Below are 24206 nucleotides of genomic sequence, written 5' to 3'. Positions count from 1 at the left end.
TAAATTTAGATTTCTAAGCTTACATTTGAATTGGAAATTATTTTTTCTCTTGCTCTCAGACCCTTAACCCTTACCAGGACTACAGCTCAAAGAGCAGGGTGTAAACTCTCTTAGACACTTCTTATTCTTAAATTAGCTAAACTGGTCTTTACTGACCAAAGCACTTGAAGTGTACGCACATTTTCTTCTCACACGCACACTCACACTGCTGTTTTGTAGCAGTTGTGTCTCTTTTATTCTGTATTATGTGTTTAATCTCTTCTGGACTGTCTTTCTTTGTTAAACGAGCTGCTCTGGTGCCATGTTTGCGATTGTTCATATGCTACCAAGGCCAACCCTTTTATGCGTGCAAAACTCAATTGATAAACTCTGGGTTAACCCAGTGGTTGGTTGATAACCACCTTCATGTGACCATTTAGGTTGATTGCCAGCGTGAAGTGAAGCCACATAATGGAAAGATTTTATGAGTATGTTAAAAAAAATTTCAGGAACCGGGACTTAGAGATAGACAAGTTAACAAAAATGAGCCTCAAAAAGACAGAAAGAAAGCTTAATATCCAAGTATTGAGGGGCAAAACCAGGGGCCATGATAGTCTGGCACATTTACAGGCAGAAAGTCAGATGTCTAAGCAGGGGTGTCATATCCAGAGGACCAGACCAGCAAAACTCTATGGAATACCTTTACATTCCCTTAATTTTATCATCTCTTGTTAGTAAAGCTACTGGCCAGCTGCTGGCTTTCTATATGCTCATATTCTCCTTGTTCAAGCATGTTTTGTTTTTTTTCCAAAGACATACATGCTAGATTAATCTGCAATTCTAAATTGGCCAGTGATCAATGATTTTTTTGTCTCACTGTATTTGCCCCATGATGGACGGGCGGCCTATCCGGAGTGTATTTTCAATTGACCAGTTGACCAAATTTGTCTCTTTGGTGGACAGAGGTCACATGTTTGACAACCCTGATCTAAGGCAATGACTTAAGGTGAAGCAAAGTCCACATCTGGGCACCACCAGAGAGCACAATCTATATAGGAAGATAGGAAAAGCAAGAAGCACATCGAGGTATATATACAGACAGTATGACAGTCGTCTCCTTGTAAAATGATGATTTTAGAATCTACTCCTTTTGAAGTTGCCAAAGTTTGGCGTGGCTGCTTCCTCGAGCCTGAACACAGATGGCAATGCTGATGTCTCTGATAAGCAGAGAATGCTGTATCAAAGGAAACTCAATCGGTCCCTGCAGAGCGGAGCCTCATCTAGCTCCCAACAGCTCTTTACTTGCTGACGTACGCAACTTCATCACACGACACTCGCCGTCCAACAGCTGGCTTGTTTGAAGGTAGTTAAAAGACAGTTGTCAGAAACTCAAGCCCCCGGCCAACAGTTGCTATAGAAACAGGACATATGTATAGTGCCCCCACTGCCTCCCCCTTCCTTTTCCCCATGCCATCCCGCAATCCCTCGTCACACTGTGATCTTCTTCTGCCAGCCCCCATCCAGTGCTGCTGGTAAAAATAGAACAGTATCAGGGCATCTATATTTCATAGAGAACAGCCGTGGACGACACTAGATTGCATCTACTACTGAATCCTCCCGAGGCTGTCTGATTTTAGATATTTGTGCTTTAAGATTATATGTACCTCACAATGAAAAATTTAGACACAGACAAGTGCAGATGAGTTTTGCCAGTTCCCAAGAGAGTGTATTAATAAAACCTGCGCAACCAAAAAGTAAGGGGGAGGTGAATCTTCCTCCAAGTCTCAGGGTTGAGATTGTGGCTGAAAAAAAGTACAGCGGAGGTGAGGAGTGATTGCAGAGGGATCGGAGGGAGCACTGCGCTAAATTGATCTGGCAGTGTCAGTTATTGCTCCGAGGTGTTGCTCTCTGTGTGCAGTTGCACATAATGGCACCGCACTGTGGCATACAGTGTTTATGAGCCACACAAACACGAGATGGCTTATAAATATTGAGACGTGGAAAGAAGGGCATGCTGTGAAAACCTGCCTCATTTAGCATATTACATGTTTTGTTCAAATGCAGAGGCAAGATTATTATTTTTTTTCTTTATTTACATACAGAACAAAGAACATATTGGTGTCCTTGGATTAACTGGCAGTGGGATATTTGCAATACTAGAAATCCGTTGGCATCAATAACAACCTAAACAACTAGCAGGGCTTGTGATGATATCTACAGAGCCTAAATTATGCTGTACCCCCTTCCCTTCCTAACAAGACAACAAAAATAACCCTGCATAAAATAAGAAAGTAAGCAACCTGGGGGGCATCTAATCACTTTCTGAATAGATAATTGTTTTGTCTAAATATTCTAAGAAGGGTTGCCAGATATTATTAAATGTCTTGCAAGAACCTGCAAGAGTGTATCTAAGTTTTTCAAGTTTGATGGGAGTCAAAACTTCCCTGAGCCAGCTGTTATGAGTAGATTGAGACACCTGGGTAATAGGGCTGTAAAGGCAAATACACTACACTCTATAGATGGGATACTAGTCAATTTAAGTGGGGGGATACCAAATTAAGTTTGAGGAGGGGTCAAGGCTAAGTTCTACATTCAGCACTGTAGCAAGAGTGTCTCATATTTGGCTCCAAAAATTAGAGAGGCTTGGGCAGGACCAAAACATGTGAGTATGGTTGGTTGGAGACTGTTGACATCTATTGCAACTGTCGCTGGTGGTTGGATAAATTTTCGCAAGCCAAGCATTTGTGTAGTGTACTCTAAAAAGAATACTCACATTGAAATAAACCATGAAACATATGGAGGATGAAAAATTAGGGTTCACTGACTATGTGGTATCAGTACCCCTATTTCCTCCTCCTTGGTCCGCTTAGGATGAGCCATCCGAGCACTATCAGGAGAAACAATGAGGCTAGATATCACGGAAACAGAGTGTCTCTGAGCAGAGTCCTGAGTGAGCAAGGAGTCAATCCCCATATGGAAAAGATATATATAAATCTTATAAAGTTTGTATCTGTCTTGTGTGAAACTTGTATGAAAAGCATACAAGAGTGAAAACAGATATAAGATCCCTTGAAAGATTATATAAATGAAACTTGTATGTTTTGGATACTTACTAAAACAGTATATGAAAGTAATGAGAAAGTGGCCACTTTCATGAGTAAATCATATAGGTTTTTACTATTTCTTTTACATATGGGTCAGCAGTGACCCTAGTGGATGATTAAGAAAATGAGGATATGTATTTGACAAAGTCTCTGGTTTGAAGGAAATGGAAGATGTGAGAGTTGGGCAACCCAAATCTGGTTGTAAGCTCTGTGAGATTAGTAAAGGTGTTTTCTTTGTAAAGAAAATGTTTTCTCTGTAATGAAAAGTAGGGTCAGACAAAGAGGAAAAAAAAAATGATTAAAAAAAATTTGAGCTACATTGAAAGGTTCATGCAAAACATAGTGTTTGGATGAAAATGAGTCCAAATTTTCAAGGACTTGGTGACCACAGGATCCTGTGAAATGTTATGGATCTTAAGGGGAAGTGGTGCACAAATAAGAGAGTGTAGCGGGAACTTTGAGGACCGCAGCTCTGTTTCGGTCCAGGCGGGGCCTTGAGCCAATGGCGGAGCGTGTTGATACTGAATGCCCAATAGTACTGACTAAAATTGGGTAATGCAAGACCCCCCAGCTTTTTGGGGAACTGCAAAACAGCTTTATTAATATAGGGAGGCCTGCCAGACCATATAAAAAAAGAATACTGCCCAATCCAGTTGGCGAAAAAAGGATCTTTTCATAAATACTGGAATGTGTTGGAACTGAAGAGAAATTTCGGAAGGATCACCAGCTTTATAAGATTAATTCTGCCAGTTATGGAAAGCGCGAGAGAGGACCAACGAGTCATATCCCGCTTACATTTGCCAACAAGAGGATGAAAATTTCTGCCAAAAAGGTTGTCAAAGGTAGGAGTATTAAAAACTCCCAAATATCTAAATCCTTTTTGGACAACCTTGAATGGGAAGCAGGATGTTGGCAACCTTCTGAACAGGGAGAAGATCACTTTCACCAAAATTTAATCTATAGCCACAGTATTTTGCAAATAGAATTAGAATGTCTGTAATGACGAGAATAGATGAAACTGGGTTTGATACATATAGCAACAAACATCAGCATACAGAGAAAGTTTATGGGTAAAACCATTTCTGGTGATGCCTTCTGCTCCCGCCTTCCGATGAAGCCAGATGGCCAATGGCTCTACTGCTAACGCTAATAGAAGTGGGGAGAGAGGGCACCTCTGCCTGGTGCCCCAGCAAAAGTCAAAGGGGGAAGATCTCTCACCATTTGTAAGAACATGAGCAGTAGGACAGTCATAGAGTGCTCTACTCCATACAATACAATCAGAGCCAAAACCAAATTTTGACAGAATCTAGTAAAGATATTTCCACTCAACTCTGTCAAGCACTTTCTCTGCATCCAAGGATATTTTCACTTCCGGTACCACAGGATCAGGTGAACCCATTAATATTGAAAACCTGTCTAGTATTAAATGATGAGTTCCTTCCCGCCATGAAACCAGTCTGGTCAGCTGATATTACCGCAGGTAATTGCTATTAACATATGGCTAGGACCTTGGCAAGAATTTTCTGGTCCACATTTAAAAGTGAAATAGGTTATACCTGATGCATTGAAGGGGATTCTTATCTTTTTTAAATGAAAGTGAAATATTAGCTTCAGTTAGGATTGGGGGCAAACAACTGTAATGAAAGATTTGTTATAAACATTAACCAGATATGGCAAGATGCTGGAACATGCTTTGTAAAATTCTACACTAAAACCGTCACGGCCGGGAGATTTTCTGTTTTGTAACTGCCCAATGGCCCCCTGAACCTCCACCTTCGTCAAACTAATATCAATTTGGGGGGATGTGAACGAATCTAGGGGGTTAGGACTGATCCAAATTCTGGGTGAAGAATCAGAGGTGTACAATTTCAAATAAAAATAAAAAACTGAACATTTACCAATTAAGATCTTAGTTGTTTAAAGAAAAAACTAGCAAACCACAGCTGGTGACATACACAAAGGTTGTTGATACTCTTAAAATATCTTCACTACAACAAATACATATACATATATATATATATTTTAATATTACTCCAGCCTGTGAGACAGTGTTTTCTTTTCCACTATTCCAGCTGTTTTGTTTTTTTTCCCTAAGGCATTTAAATACGCTTCAGAAATTCTTAATAATTCAGAACAACTGAATAGCACACTGAGGTAACAAGTCTCACTCAGGCAAGACCTTGAAATATATGTATACCAATTCATTAAAACAGTTTCACTTGAAGCTAACAGAAGTGTGGATAAGAATGAAAAAAAAAAGGATTCAGTTTATATGCCTTACATCGTCTCATATATTTATAAAAAAAATCACTGTATCAATATGTTTTGCTTAGATTTACTTCTACAAGAAGCTGTTGTGTAAGACTGTTACAGCACTCATGCAGAAGCCCATTTCAACCTGTCCACATCTCTGATTCTTTTCAGCAATTCACATAATTCACTGACAACTGGGCCAATTAGAGCTCTGAAGGATTGAGATCAAGTACCCGGGAACAGAACAGAAATGTGAGGTGATTTTGGCATGGTGACCAGACCTTGTTAGTGCAACTTCCCACATTCGTTACAAGACGCGCTGTGGCCCAAAAACTATTCTTCCTAAGACACTCAATGATTGGCAAACGAGCAATACAAACCCAACAAAAAGCTGCTTCATAGTATGCAAATTATGAAAAATTGATCCATATCAAAGTGGATAAATATTGTCTGATAGAGCTGGAGAAACCAATCTATCATTTAAATGAAGGAAATCATATTTGTAATATAGTTTCCAGTTTTTCTTGGGCCTCAGTCACACAGGCCTGGAGACCAGTTGGCTGGACTGTCTCTCAACTATCTGTCTCAGCTGGTTGGCAAGTGCTTGATGGAGGTTGAAATTGGACACTAAGTGATTTACAGTGGTGCATCACAATAATATTCCTTATGACTGAGCAGTGAGCACATTGTCAGTTGTTTGCATGGAATATGCCAACTTGTCTGCAAACACCTGTAAACTACTTGCCAAGAAATAGTTCAACTATGAAAAGTCCAACGCAAAAGAAAAAGAGACTGTTTGCTTATGAAGTAAAAGTTACTCCTTTTCAAATGTGTTGGTTGAAAAACTAAAATGCAACTTATTTAAAAATTTACTTTGAAGGTGGATGTTGTATTATATGCAGCAAAGTGGAAGTTAATGTCTTGTATGCAAACTATTGGCAACTGTGGCAATCCAATATTGATCAAAACAGTTCCAAGTAGGTTTTTGGTGCAACACAATCTTTGCAACTAATTTCACTTGGCAACCAGAAACCACTCGCACCTGGTCAGGTAATAGATATTTTTGCCAAGTGACTGGAAGTTGCTAGCAGCTCATCAGCTGGTTACTATCTCTGTGTGATTGAGACCTGAATCCATCTATGACTGAGAATGAGATTCCTGTGCACATGAAAACAGTTACTTAAAAAAGTAACTGTACAGGTAGTTGGAAAAAGACCTATGCAAATTACAGCTTGGCCATATCAGAAGTGGCAATGAAATTCATCAGGGCTAAAGAAGAAGCTTGCTCAAGTGGCAGGCTAATGGGCAGTTAGCATCTTTATAAGCTCAGATGCTAATGGGACAATAAAATTACTAAAATTTAATAGATCAATTTAGTCCCTTTATATGGTGGTGATGACTGAATGTCTATAAGAACATATTTCTGGCAGCTTCTCAAGTGTCAAAAATGAAAAATCAAAAGGTCAGGTCAATCAGTCACCACTGAAAGTAAAACAAAAGTTTGTCTGGTATTAAACAATGTCAACCTTTTTAGTTGTTAAGCAAAAATCAAAGGGCAGTTCAATCTGGCTGTCAGTCTACCGATGGTGAAAAATATTCCCAGAGGTCAAAAAGTAAGTTTAAAATCTATATTCGTCCCTCTTTTTTTGAAATTCACATATCCCATGGAATTTTAAAACTGAATTAAAAAAGTGCAAATGAATGGAAATGCATGTAATATGCATGTGCAATCACAAATATCATACAAATGCTAAAATATGTAACATGTATAGTGTAATAGCTATCTAACATTACTGATAAATGTCTTTATGAATAAGGTGGAGACTGATATATACACACTACCAATGAAGCCAGTTTGGAAGTGCCAATAACTGCATTTCCTCTAATGGCCACTTAACACTTTTTAAATGCCCAGCTTTATAGCATTAAATTTTACACCTTATCCAATATAATGTAACTTGTGGCTCCAAATAACTAAAATGGTGCTGGCCAAAACGCTAATGTTTAGACCTTAAAAACCAACATACTATAGTTATATCCTATAACTATACTGCCAAAAGTATTTGCTCATCTGCTTTTGCATGCATACAAATTTGAATATCATCCTATTCTTTCACAAATGTTTGTAGAGGCAGTCTGTGTGGCTAGGTGTTTGATTTTATACACCTGTGACCATGGAAGTGATTGGAGCAAATTCAATGATTTGGATAAGCGAGTGAAAACTTTTAGCAATATGGTATACCTCACATGGTTTTTAGAGAACTGGAATTACCCATGCAACCAGTGTTTTATAGTGTGACATTTTGTCAAAGCTGTATATACACTGCACGTTAGGCAGCAAAAGCACCATTCAAATACAATACAGGATCAGGATACAGTAAATGAAATAAGAATTCTGCCAGTAGTTCAGGCAGTGAACTATAATCAACCTCAGCAACACATTCAAGGTATCAAGAGAGGTAGAAAGACTGCTCAGCTAATCGTGTGTGTTATCTTCTGAATTTCAATAACTCTATTTATAATTCACTTATTCACCACCTCAGAGGATTGTGGCTTTAAAGAGCGTAGTTGGACTTATCATTTATCTTGTATGTGCTAGATTCCAGGGAAGATAAAACACCTCTACTCACATCCAATCATCATCATGGCCACGGCAAAGATTTTCTCTCCGTCTGTCGTTGGGGCGATGTTACCAAAGCCTATACTTGTCAGGCTAGTCATGGTGAAGTACAAAGAAGTGATGTAGACAGAGTCATTATTAGGCCCTCCGTCCCAGTTCCCTGAGCTGTCGTTGTAGTAGTATGGTGAGCCCACTGTCTCAGCCAGGATGTAGAGCCAGCTGTCCTTCCGAATGATGTTGGTTTCCTCATCAATAATCTCATAATAACCAATGCTGTACCTGCAAAGTGCAAAGAATCAATCATGTATTTTACATTCCATTTCATACTTAATACTCAGTCCATAACTACAGCTACTTACCAATAGAATTTGAGTCTTAAACAAGGCATAAAAAAGCTTCTAGAAATGCTTACTGATGCCCATCACATGGAACAGATAGACGTCTTCCATCAATATATGGCTCCACACAGAAGCCTTCACACTTTGAGTCTATTTTTTTTCTTTTGGCACACTTTCCAAAGCAAAATCTCCCAGACAGCAGCTTGAATTTCAAAAAAATCTCCCACTGTTTATAACTTTTTAATGGTACCCATAATGATTTTTTAGCTTACCTCATGTCACTGTGTGCTTTCTAGCTCCAAAAATCTATAAAAACAATGACTTTCCATATAAAAAGAATATTGCAGAGTACTTTCTACTGAGCCTACACGAAAACTAGTATGTGAAAATGTCCTTCTGAGATATAGAATGAAATTTCTATTGACTGCTAATGATTATGCATTGCACACAAACAGTGTAGACTCAAGACTCAAACATTGAGTCAACTGCAGAAGTTTCTATAGAGATGAAATGTACATACATATTTAAACTGACTTGCTTTCAGTTTGCCGTCCTGCTTTATGAGACAATGTTTAAATGGTGAGGAAGAGGTAAGTGAAAATAAAATATCCCATTACACATCCTCCAAACTGAGCTGCTGATGCGTAGCACGATGAATTCAAGCAGATCAGCACTTTCTGAAACCAGCCTGTCTGGCACCAAAAATCATGCCACGTGACTGATTTGATATTTACATTAATGAGCAAACAAACAAGTGTATCTAACTAAATGACCAGTGAATGCACAGTTATTCATTTAGTTAGGAAGTGGCAGATATTGGGGGGCTGTTTTTTTGGTTTTAAAACAACAACAAAAATAAATATCCACCAATTCACTTTAATTTCAGGGACCGGACCTCTGAACTTTTCAGATTGAGTGAAAAAGACACACAGCTTAAAATACATCTGCCTGAGTTCACTATTTACATATAAAAGCTTGAAGATACCTAGTTCCTTGCAGAAAGCCCTGGAGATGAAAAAATAACCCCAGTAATGCAACAAACGCTGTTTTCATTCCTTCTTTCTGTTGTGGGTTTCTCTATGGAAAATTACAGAATGCATTTCCCCTCGTCTGACTGTATCATCTGAATATATTTTTATATAGCCCCGAGGAAGCAAAACTCAATAGTTTTTATTGTATGGTCTGATTATGACTTTCTTATTTACAGCCTTGGTGTTCATGTCTTGCTGCGACCACCTCCATTTTTTTCCTCGTTATAAAAAAAGTGACAGCAACAAGGAGAGAGGGAGGCTACGGCTGTTGCTCCTGTCATCTCACTTGATGATGGTTTAACTTTTCTCAAGTCGGCGACACGGTTCGGCATGTGACCATGGCAACCACAGAAACCATTTGGAGGGAAACGATACAGGAGCTATTTTTACTGGTATTATTGTCTGCTTCAGCCTATCAAGTTTGATTACACTGTCTGGCTCCAAAAACAATCTTTATGACACTGGTTACAGCCTCTGTTTGAAATCTTACATCTATGTTAATATATGTAATTAAATGTAGTTACGGGGCTTTTCACGAGACCTCTTATGAAAATGAGAAAATATCTACAAAGAAGAAATGTTCATCATAAACTGTCAGACACATTCTCTGTTTTTATGCATGCAGGACATTAACTCGTCATGATGGGCTCTGTCAGTCACTCTGCATGTGTAGACATTCTTATAAACATAATAAATCAAGCACGACACACAATGGAGAGTTAATGCTTCTGCCACACTTGCCCCCTGTAGAGCAGAAGATCTGATTAGACTTTGGAGGCCTTTGCTCCATAAATTTGCATATTAATGGGAAGGAAAAAAAAAACTAATTCCCTTGAAACTACAATAACGCTTTCTTGGCTTTAAAGTGTGGAAGAACATGCAGTTTAAAATGTGTGAGAACAAGGATGTTGGCAAAAAGTAACTGATAATTAATGACCTCATTATCTTAATCAGTGACCTTGTTTCTATTAATTAGCTGGGCTGTTATTGCAAATGTGGCAGAAAATCAAAACATACTATGTAATTCAAACCTACAGTAAAGTACAGTAATACCTCAAATGTCACATGATTACCTGTTAAGACGATTTTAGCAATTAAACTAGAATTCTGGTTTTACTGTATGAGACAAAACTGTATTATTATTAATAAAGTGACTTGAACATACCAAATACAGGCCAGCCAGTGAGCAGCCAGTCCAAAAACACACACCAGCAGCACCAGGACTGCTGCTCCGTACTCAATGTAGTGATCCAGTTTACGAGCTACCCGACCCAGCCGGAGAAGCCGAACCACCTTAAGTGAGCTGAATAGACTGCTGATGCCCTAAAACAGGAGAAAAGTACACACAACAAAGGCAGGTATCAGAAACTATATTTCAAGATATTTCAAATTGATATAATTTTACGTCAAGCTCTTGTGAATAATATCCAGGACTTGACTTTATCTACAATAATTGTGCTGCGCTAATACAAAGCTTTTCTTTTAGAAACACTGTTTATAAAAACATTTAAAACACATAATATTACACTGTGTTCTTGTTGGCATCCATAGATACCTTGTAGACTAAAAAGTAACCAATGGTTTGATGAGTACGTTCCTGTTTGGTTACTCTCACCTCACAAGATTTCACATGTGTCAGGTGGAGGTGGTAATGTGCCACAGAGTGTAGTGGTTACAAAAAAACAAAACAAAACAGGTAATTACCAAGTAATTTGTCTTTAAGTGTTAATCTATTTTAAATATTTGTTGCTACTTTGGAGATATAATTTATACAACTACATTATAATGTATTCATAAGTTTTAGCCATTTGTTAAATGTTAAGTTACATTTATGAATGGTATTGATAGAAATCAGTAGTATTATTTTTCTACTTTTTTTTCCCCGCTTTTTTTCGCTGCAATTTCCCACTTAAAAAAATGTATAAGTCCCTAGCGTAAAGAATCTACCTAAAGTATTACATATATTTTTGCATACAGTTTAAATAATTCTAATTTATTTAAACTCTAAAATTGTTTTAAAAAAAAAAAAGTCTGCAAAGCCCTGCTTGTTATAAAAGCTAATAAAAAAAAGTAACATTTCAGCGGAATAATAGTTAGAACAATAGCATTAGCAAATTCTTTAAAAAATTTGTTTACAAAAGTTCACCAAATGTACACATGCTTTTCTTTGGTCATCTACTTCACACTAGTAGTGGCTATATTCCCCACAAACAGCATGCACCACCCACTGTTTGGTAATCAGTGGTATAAGGTAATAAATCCTAATTAACAAACATATTTTAATCTGTATCCTTTCAAACATGCAAAAGTAGCAGTGGAAATCCAAAATCCGAAAATTAAATAAGATTCAGTGTTCTACTGTGTAATGATATATCAGAATGCATAGCGAGAGAAACAAATCCTCAGATGCATTTTAAAGAATAAATATGAGTGTTTATGAACCATAACGTAACAACAAACACAAAATACACAAATAAGATGAGGAATAACAAAAGACTCCAAGCATCTGCTCAGCTGATTTTGAAAACATTTATGTAAAATGAGATGAAATTTTACAACTTCCTTCACTTACATAACCGGCAGCTAAATGCCTACTCAGCTTAACTGTATGCTGAAGCACCAACACAGTGATTCAGACAGACAACTGCAATCGCATCAGTCTCCTTTGCAGTTCAGTGCTAGTGTCATAATGCGAGTGTGCGTGTGTGTGCGCACGTTCAGTCAAAGATATTGATTTTGCTAATGTGCTGTGGTCTGCAATGCCAGTACAACTGCAGTGCTCGCTGTCACTTGATCTGATCTAGCTGCCTGCCAGACACCTCAGGTTCTCTGAAATCACTTTACAGCTCTGAGCTCTGACATGATTTAATTATCAGTGCAATCGTGCTTCTGAGTTCTGCTGCAAACTCTACAAGCACAAGTTGGAAGAAAAGTTTGCCAGTGAAGAGATACGAGAGAGATTTAATCAAAGGACAAGCTGGTAGATGTGCTTATTTGCCTTTTTGTGGAGATGCACTTAGATTAAATCATCGTGTCTGTGCACTAAATATGGCAGTAGAGCCACAGTTATTCCAAAACACACATGCCAGCATTAGAGCTCATCCACAATCACAGAATATCTTGTTTGTTTCAGTTAGATTTGATTTGTGGTTTTACCCAGAGTAATTACATTTTATGATGGATTTACACTGCCTCATAAAATGTATACCAACCTACTGGGGGCTGAAGGACAATGTGATTGGATGCTCATGTTGCTGATGCTACTGGAGTTTGGTGAAAGTGGAGATGGCACCGAGTAAATTAGAGTGATTAGAGTGTACTTGGTACTTGTTATGCAGCTTTCTTTAAGATATCATTTAGAAAAACTACAAATTCGCACAATTAGATTTAGTTTAATGTCTGAAAATTGAAAACTGAATTTGAAATACTTCAATTTCCTACACACCTGACAACCACGCAACTTTTTTAATATAATCTACTCTCACAACTAGGATTCTGTGGTATTTACATTTTTATCTAAAACTAAATGGACATTGTCGTGAGATTGCTTTGTCCAAAATCATGCAAAATAAAGGCAAACGGTTCAGGTATCACTGAAGAAAAAAACCATAATAATATAATAATATTTGAGAGTAAAATTTGTTTGCTGGGATGAGCCAAGAAGACTACAGTTTAACTGTAACAAGATATATTTTTCACTAATAATTTCTTTAAAAGAAGCTTTTTATAGATAAAGTTTACTCTTAATAAAACTAATAATAAATAAATTCTAAAAAAAATCTCAGACGTGTAAAACAACGGTTGAACGGTTGAGATAACAGCCTTTTTTGTTTTTAAATTTAAGCTTATCATTTTTTTAAAAAAAAATGCATACTGTTGTTATCTCTTGTAACTGTTTAATTGACATTGCTTTGGTCATCACATATGTCAGGTACATAATTAATTTCATATGACATTAATTAGGCAGATTTAGCAACACTAAAAAGTTCAATATTAAAATACGTTGTAAAAATTCTAGCTTCTGGTTGTCATAGTCCTCAGTTTTTCTTTGGTTTTCTCTCTCTGTTGGTCTTTGTGTCTCTGTCTGTGTCCTGCGTCTGTGTGTTTTATATCTTTTTTAGCTGCTTCATGTTTTATTATGAAGGTTATTTCTCATGTGGCTTACTTCCTGTCTGTGTTCCTTTCTCACCCTCGTTATAGTTTGGCATAGCTCACCTGTGCCTCATTACCCTCTGAACCTGGTTATATATTTTGCTCTCCCTCGGTTTTTTGGCTGCATTGCCTTCCTTGACCCGGAGTTGTTAAGAGATTTGGTATTTGTCCTTATGCTCTTTTGCAGTTTCCTGAATTTTCCTGCAGCAACTTTTGTTGTAATATAATTCTGCAAGTTTCAGTAAAAAGCCTTTTATTTAATTTCCTAACAGTGTGCAGGTTAACGACCACCTTAACCTACAGACTGTTTGGATCTATTTCAGAACTTTGCCCTTAAACTCAACTCTAAGGTAGCCAGTTAAGTAATGAAAGCCGTCAGAGATGGCTAACAGCAAGAGGTGGTTCTTATAATAATGTATACTACTCTATATTAGAAACACCCTGTCTTAAAAGACATTTTTAATCCCAGGATGACTCTTATGTTGAAAACTTAACTGTAGTCGGTTTGTCATAAATGATTGCTGATGTGAGGACTCAATCTGCTCTTGTGCAAGTTTAATGAACCTCATTTTTAAATATTGCAGAAGACAATCCTGGCATTAAAAAGCTTTGCAGAGAGAGAAAAAAAACAAGAATCCCATATCTTATCTTGACAGTTCATGCATTCATGCTGCCATATCCTCATTGAGAACATTGTGCACCTATTATAATTGTTAAGGCCTGATCGAGACTTTTTTTTTTTTTTCATATTAATGTGTGAATGTGTGTCTACAAGTAAAATAAAAACACATTCTGTGATATTCTAATCAAACTGAAGCCTACTTGAGTGACAGCTCGGTGGTTCCAATTCTTCCCATCACGTTCCATGCATGAACACAGGCAGAAGAGGATGGGGGGGCCATGCAAACAGAATGGAGGGATAAAAAGAAGAAAACAAAAACGAAGCACAAGTAAGAGAAAACATACTTGATCATTGGTAAGCGATGAATAAACACAGTTTAAAAAAAATCAACATTCAATAATCAAGCAAAAGGAAACACAAAAGAACATTCTTATCTGTGTTTTTAAAGTGTTTACAGTGCAAAGCACGCACTCAAAGCTTTATTATTTCAAACCACTTGCAACATGAGGTGGTCCATTTATTGTAGTTTTGGGTTATCCCTGAGTGAAAACCAAATCGGTCAGTGTTTCAAATTGCCAAGAATAACTTTGACAGCGGCTCCCCGTTAATGATCTAATCTTTCCTATTCGGAAACCTGTTGGGGGAAAACAGCCATCAAAGTTATTCATGTCAGCCGTTGAGGTCCGCTGCAGCAGCAAGATGTTTCCATACTGGTTTAATAACACAGGCAATTGTTTGCTCACTCTCATTTACCCTTGCCATGGATTGCCTCAAAGCAATTTGGAACAAATTGGAGTCACTGAGTTGTTGCAGAGACACAATAGAAGATGATCCTGAGTTTGCGGTCATGGCTTTGATGTCGGTTTACAGCCAATGCATCCATTACTTTCATTGCCGTATCACATTTCTTACTCACAGCAGATACATACATAAGTGTTAGGCTGCACTGTTTCGTGTAAGGCTGCATCAAATAATTATCTTCGCTGCTGCAGATGTTTTTATGAATTAAGGGGTAAATGTCAAGTCTGTAAAATAGTATCTCAAAAGAAAGTCCAAGTAAATAGCTCTTTTTTTTTTACTAGCTGTGAAATCTATATAAAAAAAACATAATTATATTCAACTGAGAAAACCACTGACCTTTGAATATCTGACATATTGTTTTGATAAACAGCTTATAAATGGATGACAATCACCTAAATGGATAATTATTTCAGAAGGCGACACTGTATCCTTGGCAGCATAAGAAGCAAATAATCACTTTAAAATGGAAAGAGTGAAAAATAAAAATAACATATGTTACAGAATAAAGCCAGCAACACCTGACAAGCAGTGTTTAGTTGTCAAAGCCACATATCCATCTACCGGAACCAAATTCCTTGTATTTGTCTGCACGTATACTTGGCCAATAAACACGATTCTGATTCTGATCTGATTCTGATATCATATAATATTCCAGCCACGTCAATGGAATAGCAAGTGACGTCTTTTCAAGTGCGTACCGAGCATGCTCAGTTTACAGTATACTGCACTGACTATACTGTGCAATGATTCTGTTTCTTAGACAACTGGATACTGCTGGATGCCATATGGTGAAATCGAAACACACATGTATGTATGCAAGTTTTTCAGTATTTGCATGAAAGACGACTGTTAAAGTTACTGAGAACTGACAAAGTGTAACCAAACTAAAAGCACATGTTTTTAGCCTGGCTTTCGAGCTATAAAATGAGCTTTTACATGTCTTTAGTATTATTTATGATTTTATCATTTCCTTTATGTTCAGTCATCAGTAAAGAATTTTAAATGGCATTAACCTGCATGAAATGCACACTATAAAATAACTGATTATTTCATGTGAATTTTAAGGCATCTATAAAACCATAACTTCAGCGTTTGTTCAGTTGCTGAATTGGTACCCTAGGGAGTTCTGATCCCTAGTAGTGCTGTGCATCGGTTATAAAAACCCCCCAGTGCATCCACTTCCCTGAGTATGTCGGGTCCTCTTGGGTCTCCGTTATGCAAATTTGATCATCAGAGGCCTCTTGCGGACATCTGCTTGCTCTCCAATTTCCTGTGACCACAAGTTCTGACTGATGCACCAAAAACACTCGCTTCTGAGTACCACAGCTATCTACTGTACTTGTATTCAGGAGAGTATAATCAGCCTAAATGAGTCTCCAATTTATTTTGGATACAACACACATTCAATTCAATTTATATAGCACCAAATTACAACAGCAGTCACATTAAGGCATTTTATATTGGACAGCAGAGACACTAGAATAATACAAAGAAAACCTAAACAATCAAACACTCCAGCTATTGTTTGACCTCAATGCTCAGTGAAAGACTGAACAAAATCCCTATTTGGTCCCAATGACAGTCCAAATGAAATTTCAATCTACTGTAAAACCAGCCAATATTCACAATTTAAAGCTACAATTAATGATGCATTTACTTAAACTGGCAGCAATTTATATAATCAACTGTCTTTTTAAAAAAAATCAACTAAGAAGAACTGTAGCTTTTTCATATACTTTCAAAAGATTTTGTCAATGACAAAAGCTATTCAGACAGTCCATGGTTGGTTTAGTTTTTCTTTAATGAACATCACGTGATCAAATAACATCAGCATTCAAGCCACAAAAAGGTTGCTGCTTTTCCTTTCTACTGACCCCTGACTGCTCCGGTCAACTGAACTCGTCAGCATTTAGAATGCTGAACCGATGAAACACTAGAAAGGCTGAAATGCCTGATCTGCAAGCACAACTAAATGCTCTCTGTCCACCAATCAGCTTTACTACTGCATATCTTATACTGTGTGGGACACCCAACAGTGCCTGCTCACTTTGTGAGAAACTGCGCTGTAAACTGCTATTACAGTGTTTTACACACTCACACACACACACATCAAGAGATGTGGCACATATACACACACCGAGACACAAAATGATGCACTGAAATAATGAATACCGGCAAATGCAGGACTTTAAAGTGCCTAATCAACACGTTTGTTTGAGGGAGAAAAAAAGATCTCCATGTACATTTTCGCCAGATTCTGAAGCTGCGGTTTCTCCTCGGACAATTTTAATCACACAGAGCTAAACATGTACAATATTTTACATGCAAACCTTCCTTTAAGTTATTTTTTCTCTTTATTCTAAATGCAGATGAGAAATGGTATCACGTAAAAAACCTTTTTTTCTTCAGAGAACCAACCAAAGTTAGGCTTTTAGCAAACCTTCCTTCATCACATTATGAAACTGAAATTTATCCATTAAAAATGGACTAACTCAAAGTGCTTGTCTGGTAGAATGGCACTGTTTCCCATGATTAGTCAGCTGTCATTAGGTGTTAATGGCTTTAGGGCATCAGTGACACAGTGGAGCACTGGCGAGTGGCCGAGTTCAACAGTGTTAACGCTCCTTCCTCAAATTAAAATGTGCCAATTATCTCGAGATCCTGTGATGGCTCTCCAGCAAACACTCATCACTATAGTGGAACATTTATTCACAAACAAGCATATTATTAAGCCGTTCATTAAAACTTGTTTTTTAATGTTCCTACCCAAAATAACAACCAGTGAATGGGCTCTGATACAGAGTAGTTAATAATGTGGTTAAATGGCTGCATGGTAATCTAATAACCTGTCCATCAAATCATTATTTACAGGATTTTAATTTGCATTTAACAGTAAAATTATTTTTCCGTTGTTTAATCTTAATGTGAAGTTGCTGTTGATGGCTCTGAGAAACCAAAGTAAGAAAAGTCCTGATTGGTTTAGAGGGCTTCCAGTGCATTTTCACATTTTAGAGAGGGTCATAGAGCTGGCACCACATGCTGTAAAGAATGTATCACATTCATCTCACAAACTTCGGATTAAAAGTTCATTTTAATTGTTAAATCTTTACATTGGCTGATGAGTACTGGCGATCGCTTAGCAACAAAGTTATTTAGATATATTTAGATCCAGTAACTAAGATCCAACTAAGATTCTCGAGCATTTGTTTATCCGCACAACAACATACACTGTACTCAGGGTGACTGATGAGAGAATAAGCAGCAGAGAATGCAGCAGTAATCTGATGCAAAGTGATGCACTTATCACCAGCAAAGCCTTCATCTTTAAGAACCATGTATGTAATCTAAGTCTCTTCTTGTGGGAAGTTTGCAGCAAGAGAACATGATAAGCGGCTGCAGTCACTGTGAAGTGCATGCCAGCATCAGTGCTTAATCTACTCTGGTAAACCATTTAGTGTACACATTTCAGAGTAACACCTATCCAGATGTTTTATATTGTGTTTGCTGCCCTATAGGAAAGAAACAAAGGCCTGGTTCATGCAATGCTATCTTTCCCCCATCGTTACTGCAGAGATTTTCCAGATAGTTAAGGTTGCAAGCTTATTATTTAATAACCTAAGCTTAAGTACATGTTTTAACCATTGGAAAACTTTAAAAAAGTTCAATTCAAATAAGCAAATAATTCAACAACAATGCATATGTCAAACTACTAATAACAGACTTGGATACTTCAAAACTTTCTTAGAGATCAGTTATTACACAGTGGAAAATTAATTTCATGCTTTAATATGTTAATATATTTGTGTATTTCCATGTTGTTTAAAGTAAAATAAAAAAATAACAGTGGATAACATGCATTTTAAACATCACTATTAAATGCTGAATTCAGTTTGACTGAAGAGAATCAGAATTTACCAAACCACCCAGTTAACCACAACATTAAAACCACTGAAAGCTGAAGTAAGATGCATTCATCATCTCATTACTACTCAATATTCTGCTGAAAATCCTTAAATCCTTGCATTCATGCGATTGATTCCATCTTAAAACATTCTTGCAGGTCTAGCATAAAGGCACTCGCTGACAGCTGTGTCCTCCTCGAGCAGCAAACACTGTTCGGGAACAGCTTGGGGGAACACTACAAAGAGTCTAAGGTGGCATCCAGAGAGGAATCGGCATGGCAGCCAGAAATTCAGTGACAATTAGTGACTTCAAGTGTAACAACGGGCAAAAAGACCAGCTCTAAGACAAGGATACAACAGCGAAGGATACTGTTGATTTACTGATGACAGATGGTAAACACATCAGGGGCCTACTACCTAGGCAACTGGAGGCCAGAATGATCACCAGTGACAAAATGTCACCTACAAAGTGACGCGTGACAAGCCAATCACTTGAAAACCCCTTAAAGCGCCATCCTCTGAGGTACCAGACATGACGGACACCACCAAAGGTCCATATGGCTGATGGCTTTATATTTTATCACCAGTTTAGAATAATTTGCTTGTTACTTCAAGGTGTTTCAAGAAGTTATTTAGACTGACCAACAGTCTAAAACTTAGGATTAAATCTAAAATAATATGCATTCATATTCCTTGATTAGTAGAAAATGGGGAAACAGCCAGTAACCTCTTAAAAATACCTAAAAATAATACATTCAGTTTCTGCCAGGTCAAGACAGTCCAACTGTTTTGTTTACTATGAGCCAAAGCAAAGAAAAACAACAACTGCTATTATTTGGGAGGCAATCTTTCAATCAACAAATCATTTGAGCCATACGCACAGCGCTGCACTCACCTCATCTACATTCTCGAAGGCGTTGATGACATCATATGGCAGGCAGGACAGCAGGTCAATAACAAACCAAGTCTTCAGGTAATTCATTCGAATCAGCTTGGGGTCTGAGATGACCTCACCGGCAGGTCCAACAAATGTGGTGTGGAAGTTTAAAACTATGTCCACCAAAAAGATGACATCCACAATGCTGTCTACCACCAGCCACGTGACGTTGTTCTGCTTCATCTTGAAGGAGACATTGTAGGGCACCATGATGGCGGTGTAGAAGGTGAGGATGAGGATAACCCAGTCCCATGTGGTCTTGAAGAGGCAGTAGTGCAGGATGATGTGAGGAGGAGTTTTGGGAGTCTCCTGCTTGTACTGAGGTAGGATATCTGAGCCGAGCTGCAGAACCTGCACAAAAACCCCCAGTAAATATGTAAAGCTCAGCGCAGACAGGTAAATTGCCACAATAGGGAGCCAAAAATGCAGCAGCTAAGGTTTGCATTACATAATCATTTTAGTGACTAAAGCTCACCTGGTCATGAAAAATGTCTCCAAAGTTAGCTCATATGTAACAAACTCCCTTGTTCGTTTACTCTGTTTTCCCTCTCACACACAATATTCATATTTTTATTAGATCTTCACCTACTAATGAGATTTAAGCACCATCTCACATCTGTGGACATTTTATTTCCTACAGAATGTTACACTGTTTAACTTCAACAGTGGAAAAAAAAATCTGAAATTAAATCCAATGAGCGAACCTTACCTCAGCGAGGCGGGAGTGCTTGTGGACGTTCTCTCCTTTGTGAACTGTGGGCTGCAGCTGTTGTAAGACTCCTCTGCTGCTTGTTAGAGCACGAGTCAGCCGGGCGAACTTTCCCCAGCCTGATCATTAAACACGAACAGAAAGCAAATTTTCAATATGAGTCTTGATACTTTAGATTTTTCCTGGGGCTACAACACGCTTTCGCTGCTTGTAGAGTTGTGGCTCTGAAATCACTTTTTTCAGTATTGAACATTTGCTCAGCACCTGCTGATATTAAAGCTTGATTATTATCTGGGTATGTAGGGCATCAACAACTTCAACAAGCTTCAGATTTCACTTTGAATAAATTCATGATACCTCACTTTTACAAAAATTCATGTGCAGGTGAAGAAGACCAAGCCAAACTGCCCAGCAAAAGTCTTATAAGCCAAATAGGACAGAACATGATAACAGCCTCTGGGTTTTAAAAACACTGTTGAGTTCTTGGTCCAGGCGAATTAAAGAGAAGTTCATCATAAAATGTTAGTCAACCACTGACAGGATGTGGTTTTCTATAGTCCCGTGTTTAATTTTTTGAGTTACCTTCATGAACATTGTCAGACCACCTGATCATATACGATCACATGAGATCATGAGTATAGATCTGTTTATATCTTCTGTCATATGCTTAGAAACATACATTATCATATAAAAGCTTGGAGAACCACTTTTAGCAGCAATAACTTGAAATGTATGATCAGTCAGTCGCATCTTTGTGGAGGAATTTTGACCTACTCCTCTTTACAATGTTGCTGTAGTTCACTAAGGTTTGTGGGCACTTGCACAGATCTGTTACGGCCCAATCACAGCATTTTAGGCAGGTTGAATCTGGCCTTCGATTGGACTATAGCATTTTGTTGTAGATTTGCTGCTATGAGTGAGATCATTGTGCTGTTGCATGACCCAGTTTTGACTACGCTTTCACTGTCTGACAGATGCTCTCACATTTGACAGTAGAATATTTTGGCATAATGAGGAGTTCATGGTTGAGCAAGCTGCTACTGTGGCTGCAAAACAAGCCCAAATCATCACCCCTCCATCACCGTGCTTGGTATGAGGTATCTGTGCTGATATGCTGTGTTTGCTTTCACCCAATGTGGCACAGTGCATTATGGTCAACGGACATTGTTAGAGAACCTTTGTGGTTTGCTCAGATGTAGCTTTGTAAGCAGTGCTGCCATGTACCTTTTTAGAGAGAATAAGCTTTTTCCTGGCAACACTTCCAAACAACCTGTACTTGCTCAGGCTTTTTCTAATTATGCTGTCGCTAAGTTTAACATTTAACATGCTAACTGCGGCCTGTAGAGTCTAAGATGAAGCTGTTGGGTTTTTGCAGTTTCTCTTAACGTTACACGGTCTGACCTTGGGCAAATTTGCTGGCACGTCTGCTCATGGGAAGATTGTGGCATTGTGTACACACAAAGCTGAATGCTCCGGGCCAGAAAAAAACGTTTCCTGTTATAGAGGTGGTCACACTTGGTGATGATCAATTAATCAAGTGAATTTGATTAGCAGCACCTGGCTGCTACTTACCGTCTTAATTTCTGTGAAAACAGTAAGGGTATACTTACTGTACTCATACAAAATTCAGAGTCACGATAGACATTTTTAAGAAGGGATATTGGTGCACAAACATACACAATGCAACTTATTGTGTGTTTTGTTTTTATTTCCACAAATCTATCAGGTCAAAAAACAGATCATATCAGGGTAATGTTTAGATTTCTGCATCTTTTGGGCAACAAAATTGCGTGGGTGGCTTTGGTTCACTCTCATTAATGTTGTTTATGGTCACAGCAGGCTGCTGTTTTCAGCAAAAGCAGTGCACGTCCCCTACTGAGCACCAAGCAGCAGACAGACAAAGTTAGCCACTGGCTGGTGAACACTGTTGAGCATTCAGAATCATACATTTCACTAAAGAGTTGGTGAAGACTAAAAATAGAGCACAACGGAGTGGAAATATTGGACCTATGTCCATAAGGTGAATTAAAAGATGAATCCTAATTATTAAAAATACCACTCCCTCTCTGCTACATGTGGAAACCGGCAACTGCTAGTTAGTTTAGAGCCCTATAGTGCACATAAATGTATTTTTTATAGTGATGAAATGCATTTATCCATCAACCCTCCAAATGCTGTTTTGGCAGTATGTTACTACAGTCTCCAGTATCAGTTCAGGAAACACAAACATACATGTCTTTTCATCCTACCTGTTGATGCTCAAGCCTGAACTATAATTTCAGTTTCATGTTAACGACAAACCCCGTTTTTGCCCCTATTACTGGATGCACTCTTGCACTAATTCATGTTCTATTTTATCTGTCTTTAACACTATAACTATGAAGATGAGTCACATTTGACTGACTGGGTACTTTCCAGAGCAGATGCACAATGTAGAGGGTTGAATGGTGAAAGCTGGCAGACTGATTTGACTTCTACCTCTGAATGAGAAGTAGATCATACGGGTCTATCATGTGTAGTGGAAAAATAGATCTAACAGGATTTTACAGACTCATGTGGCGCCCAAGTATGGATGTACATTCTTTTCTTTTTTTTTCTATTTTACTCACTCTCACCCTGTCTGATAAAAATGTGAAGTTAAACAAATTAAATTTGCCCAGAGTCTAACCTTTGGAAGAATCGTCTTCAATAGGCTGTTTAAAGGCTGTGATGTCACTGAATGTGCAGAGAAACAGGACCACTTTTTCTTGTTCATTACGAATGGGAGCAATCTTCACAAAAAACCAAACAGGCGTCCCTGAAAGTACAAAGAACAGCAAACATTTAGCTTCATCACTTGCTTTTTATAAAGGGAAATAATCAGAGTGTGCATATAGCATAGTAGGAATCTTGATTGCATGGCCTTTCAAAACTTTGCATGTTACACCAGCAACAGGAAACAAACAACCCCAACATTTTGCTGAGGAAGGCTCCTCTGGTCTGGCTCTCAACCAATTAGCACATTTCTAGAGGTAGAAATGTTCTTGGCTGCCTTTGAACTCTGCTGTATGTTACAGAGGCTCTGAATACATTTGCATGACGAGGAGACAGTGGAAGTTTTCTCTTTTCTCGCATGTGGAGTCGCTACTCACTGTTCTTCTTGTACATCAGTATTTCAAACGAGTTCATCTCATAATTCTCAAATGTTAGTCGCATTTTTTCCGTCGTGTCCTTGTCTGTGAGCTCCCCGTACATGAAGCTGGAAAACACAAAGGGAAATAACAATTTGAAATCTTAAAAGAGAAGCAGCTTTCTCTCTTTTGCTAAAAGGGTGGCGAGAAAGGTTTAAATGTGAGAATATCTTTAGTGTTAGATTACCTTGTGAGATTTTGTTCTGTTGGCTTAAAATCAAGCACTGCTTTGACAACTTTTTATGTCGCTGCATTTACCTTTAAATCATTCCTTGGTCATGATTTCCTCACCTCAGTTATAAAAAATTATATCTAAACTAAGCAGACCAAGCTGTGTAAAATATCAAGTGGGTTAAAATTCATATAAATGTATCCTGAAAGCATAAAAAGACAAATGCAGCCCTGGATGCTAATTGGCCAAATGCAAATTAAACCTGAAGATGGGTTAAGCAACCACGGACACTTTTAAGTACACTACAGAGACATTCATCTCACTTTACTTATTAGTGCCAGCCTCAGTAGCAGCCCGCTCCAGCGTGATCTAAATATAGTCTGTTATGAAATACAAAAGGAAGGCTAAATTTAATG

At 38.0% G+C, this 24206-nt stretch overlaps 1 protein-coding gene across 5 annotated transcripts in view; it reads right to left on the bottom strand.

Annotated features, from left to right (window-relative positions):
• kcnh1a (potassium voltage-gated channel, subfamily H (eag-related), member 1a) overlaps positions 1-24206 on the bottom strand; it is a 55623-nt gene that overhangs the window by 20059 nt on the left and 11358 nt on the right. For 3 of the 5 annotated variants that reach the window (XM_025897661.1, XM_019367055.2, XM_005474393.4), the window contains 7 exons: positions 23580-23686; positions 23117-23245; positions 20449-20567; positions 19698-20090; positions 14300-14326; positions 10491-10648; positions 7967-8235 (listed from right to left, as the gene is read on the bottom strand). In XM_025897661.1, coding sequence (XP_025753446.1) covers positions 7967-8235; positions 10491-10648; positions 14300-14326; positions 19698-20090; positions 20449-20567; positions 23117-23245; positions 23580-23686 — 1202 coding nt within the window. The remainder of the gene's footprint in view (positions 1-7966; positions 8236-10490; positions 10649-14299; positions 14327-19697; positions 20091-20448; positions 20568-23116; positions 23246-23579; positions 23687-24206) is intronic. The other 2 variants (XM_025897662.1, XM_025897663.1) reach the window with 1 other exon arrangement.

This window comes from Oreochromis niloticus, linkage group LG13 (assembly GCF_001858045.2).
Source record: "Oreochromis niloticus isolate F11D_XX linkage group LG13, O_niloticus_UMD_NMBU, whole genome shotgun sequence".
Taxonomy (NCBI): Eukaryota; Metazoa; Chordata; class Actinopteri; order Cichliformes; family Cichlidae; genus Oreochromis; species Oreochromis niloticus.
Note: the sequence above shows the minus strand (reverse complement) of the source record. Positions and strands in the feature narration are given on the sequence as shown.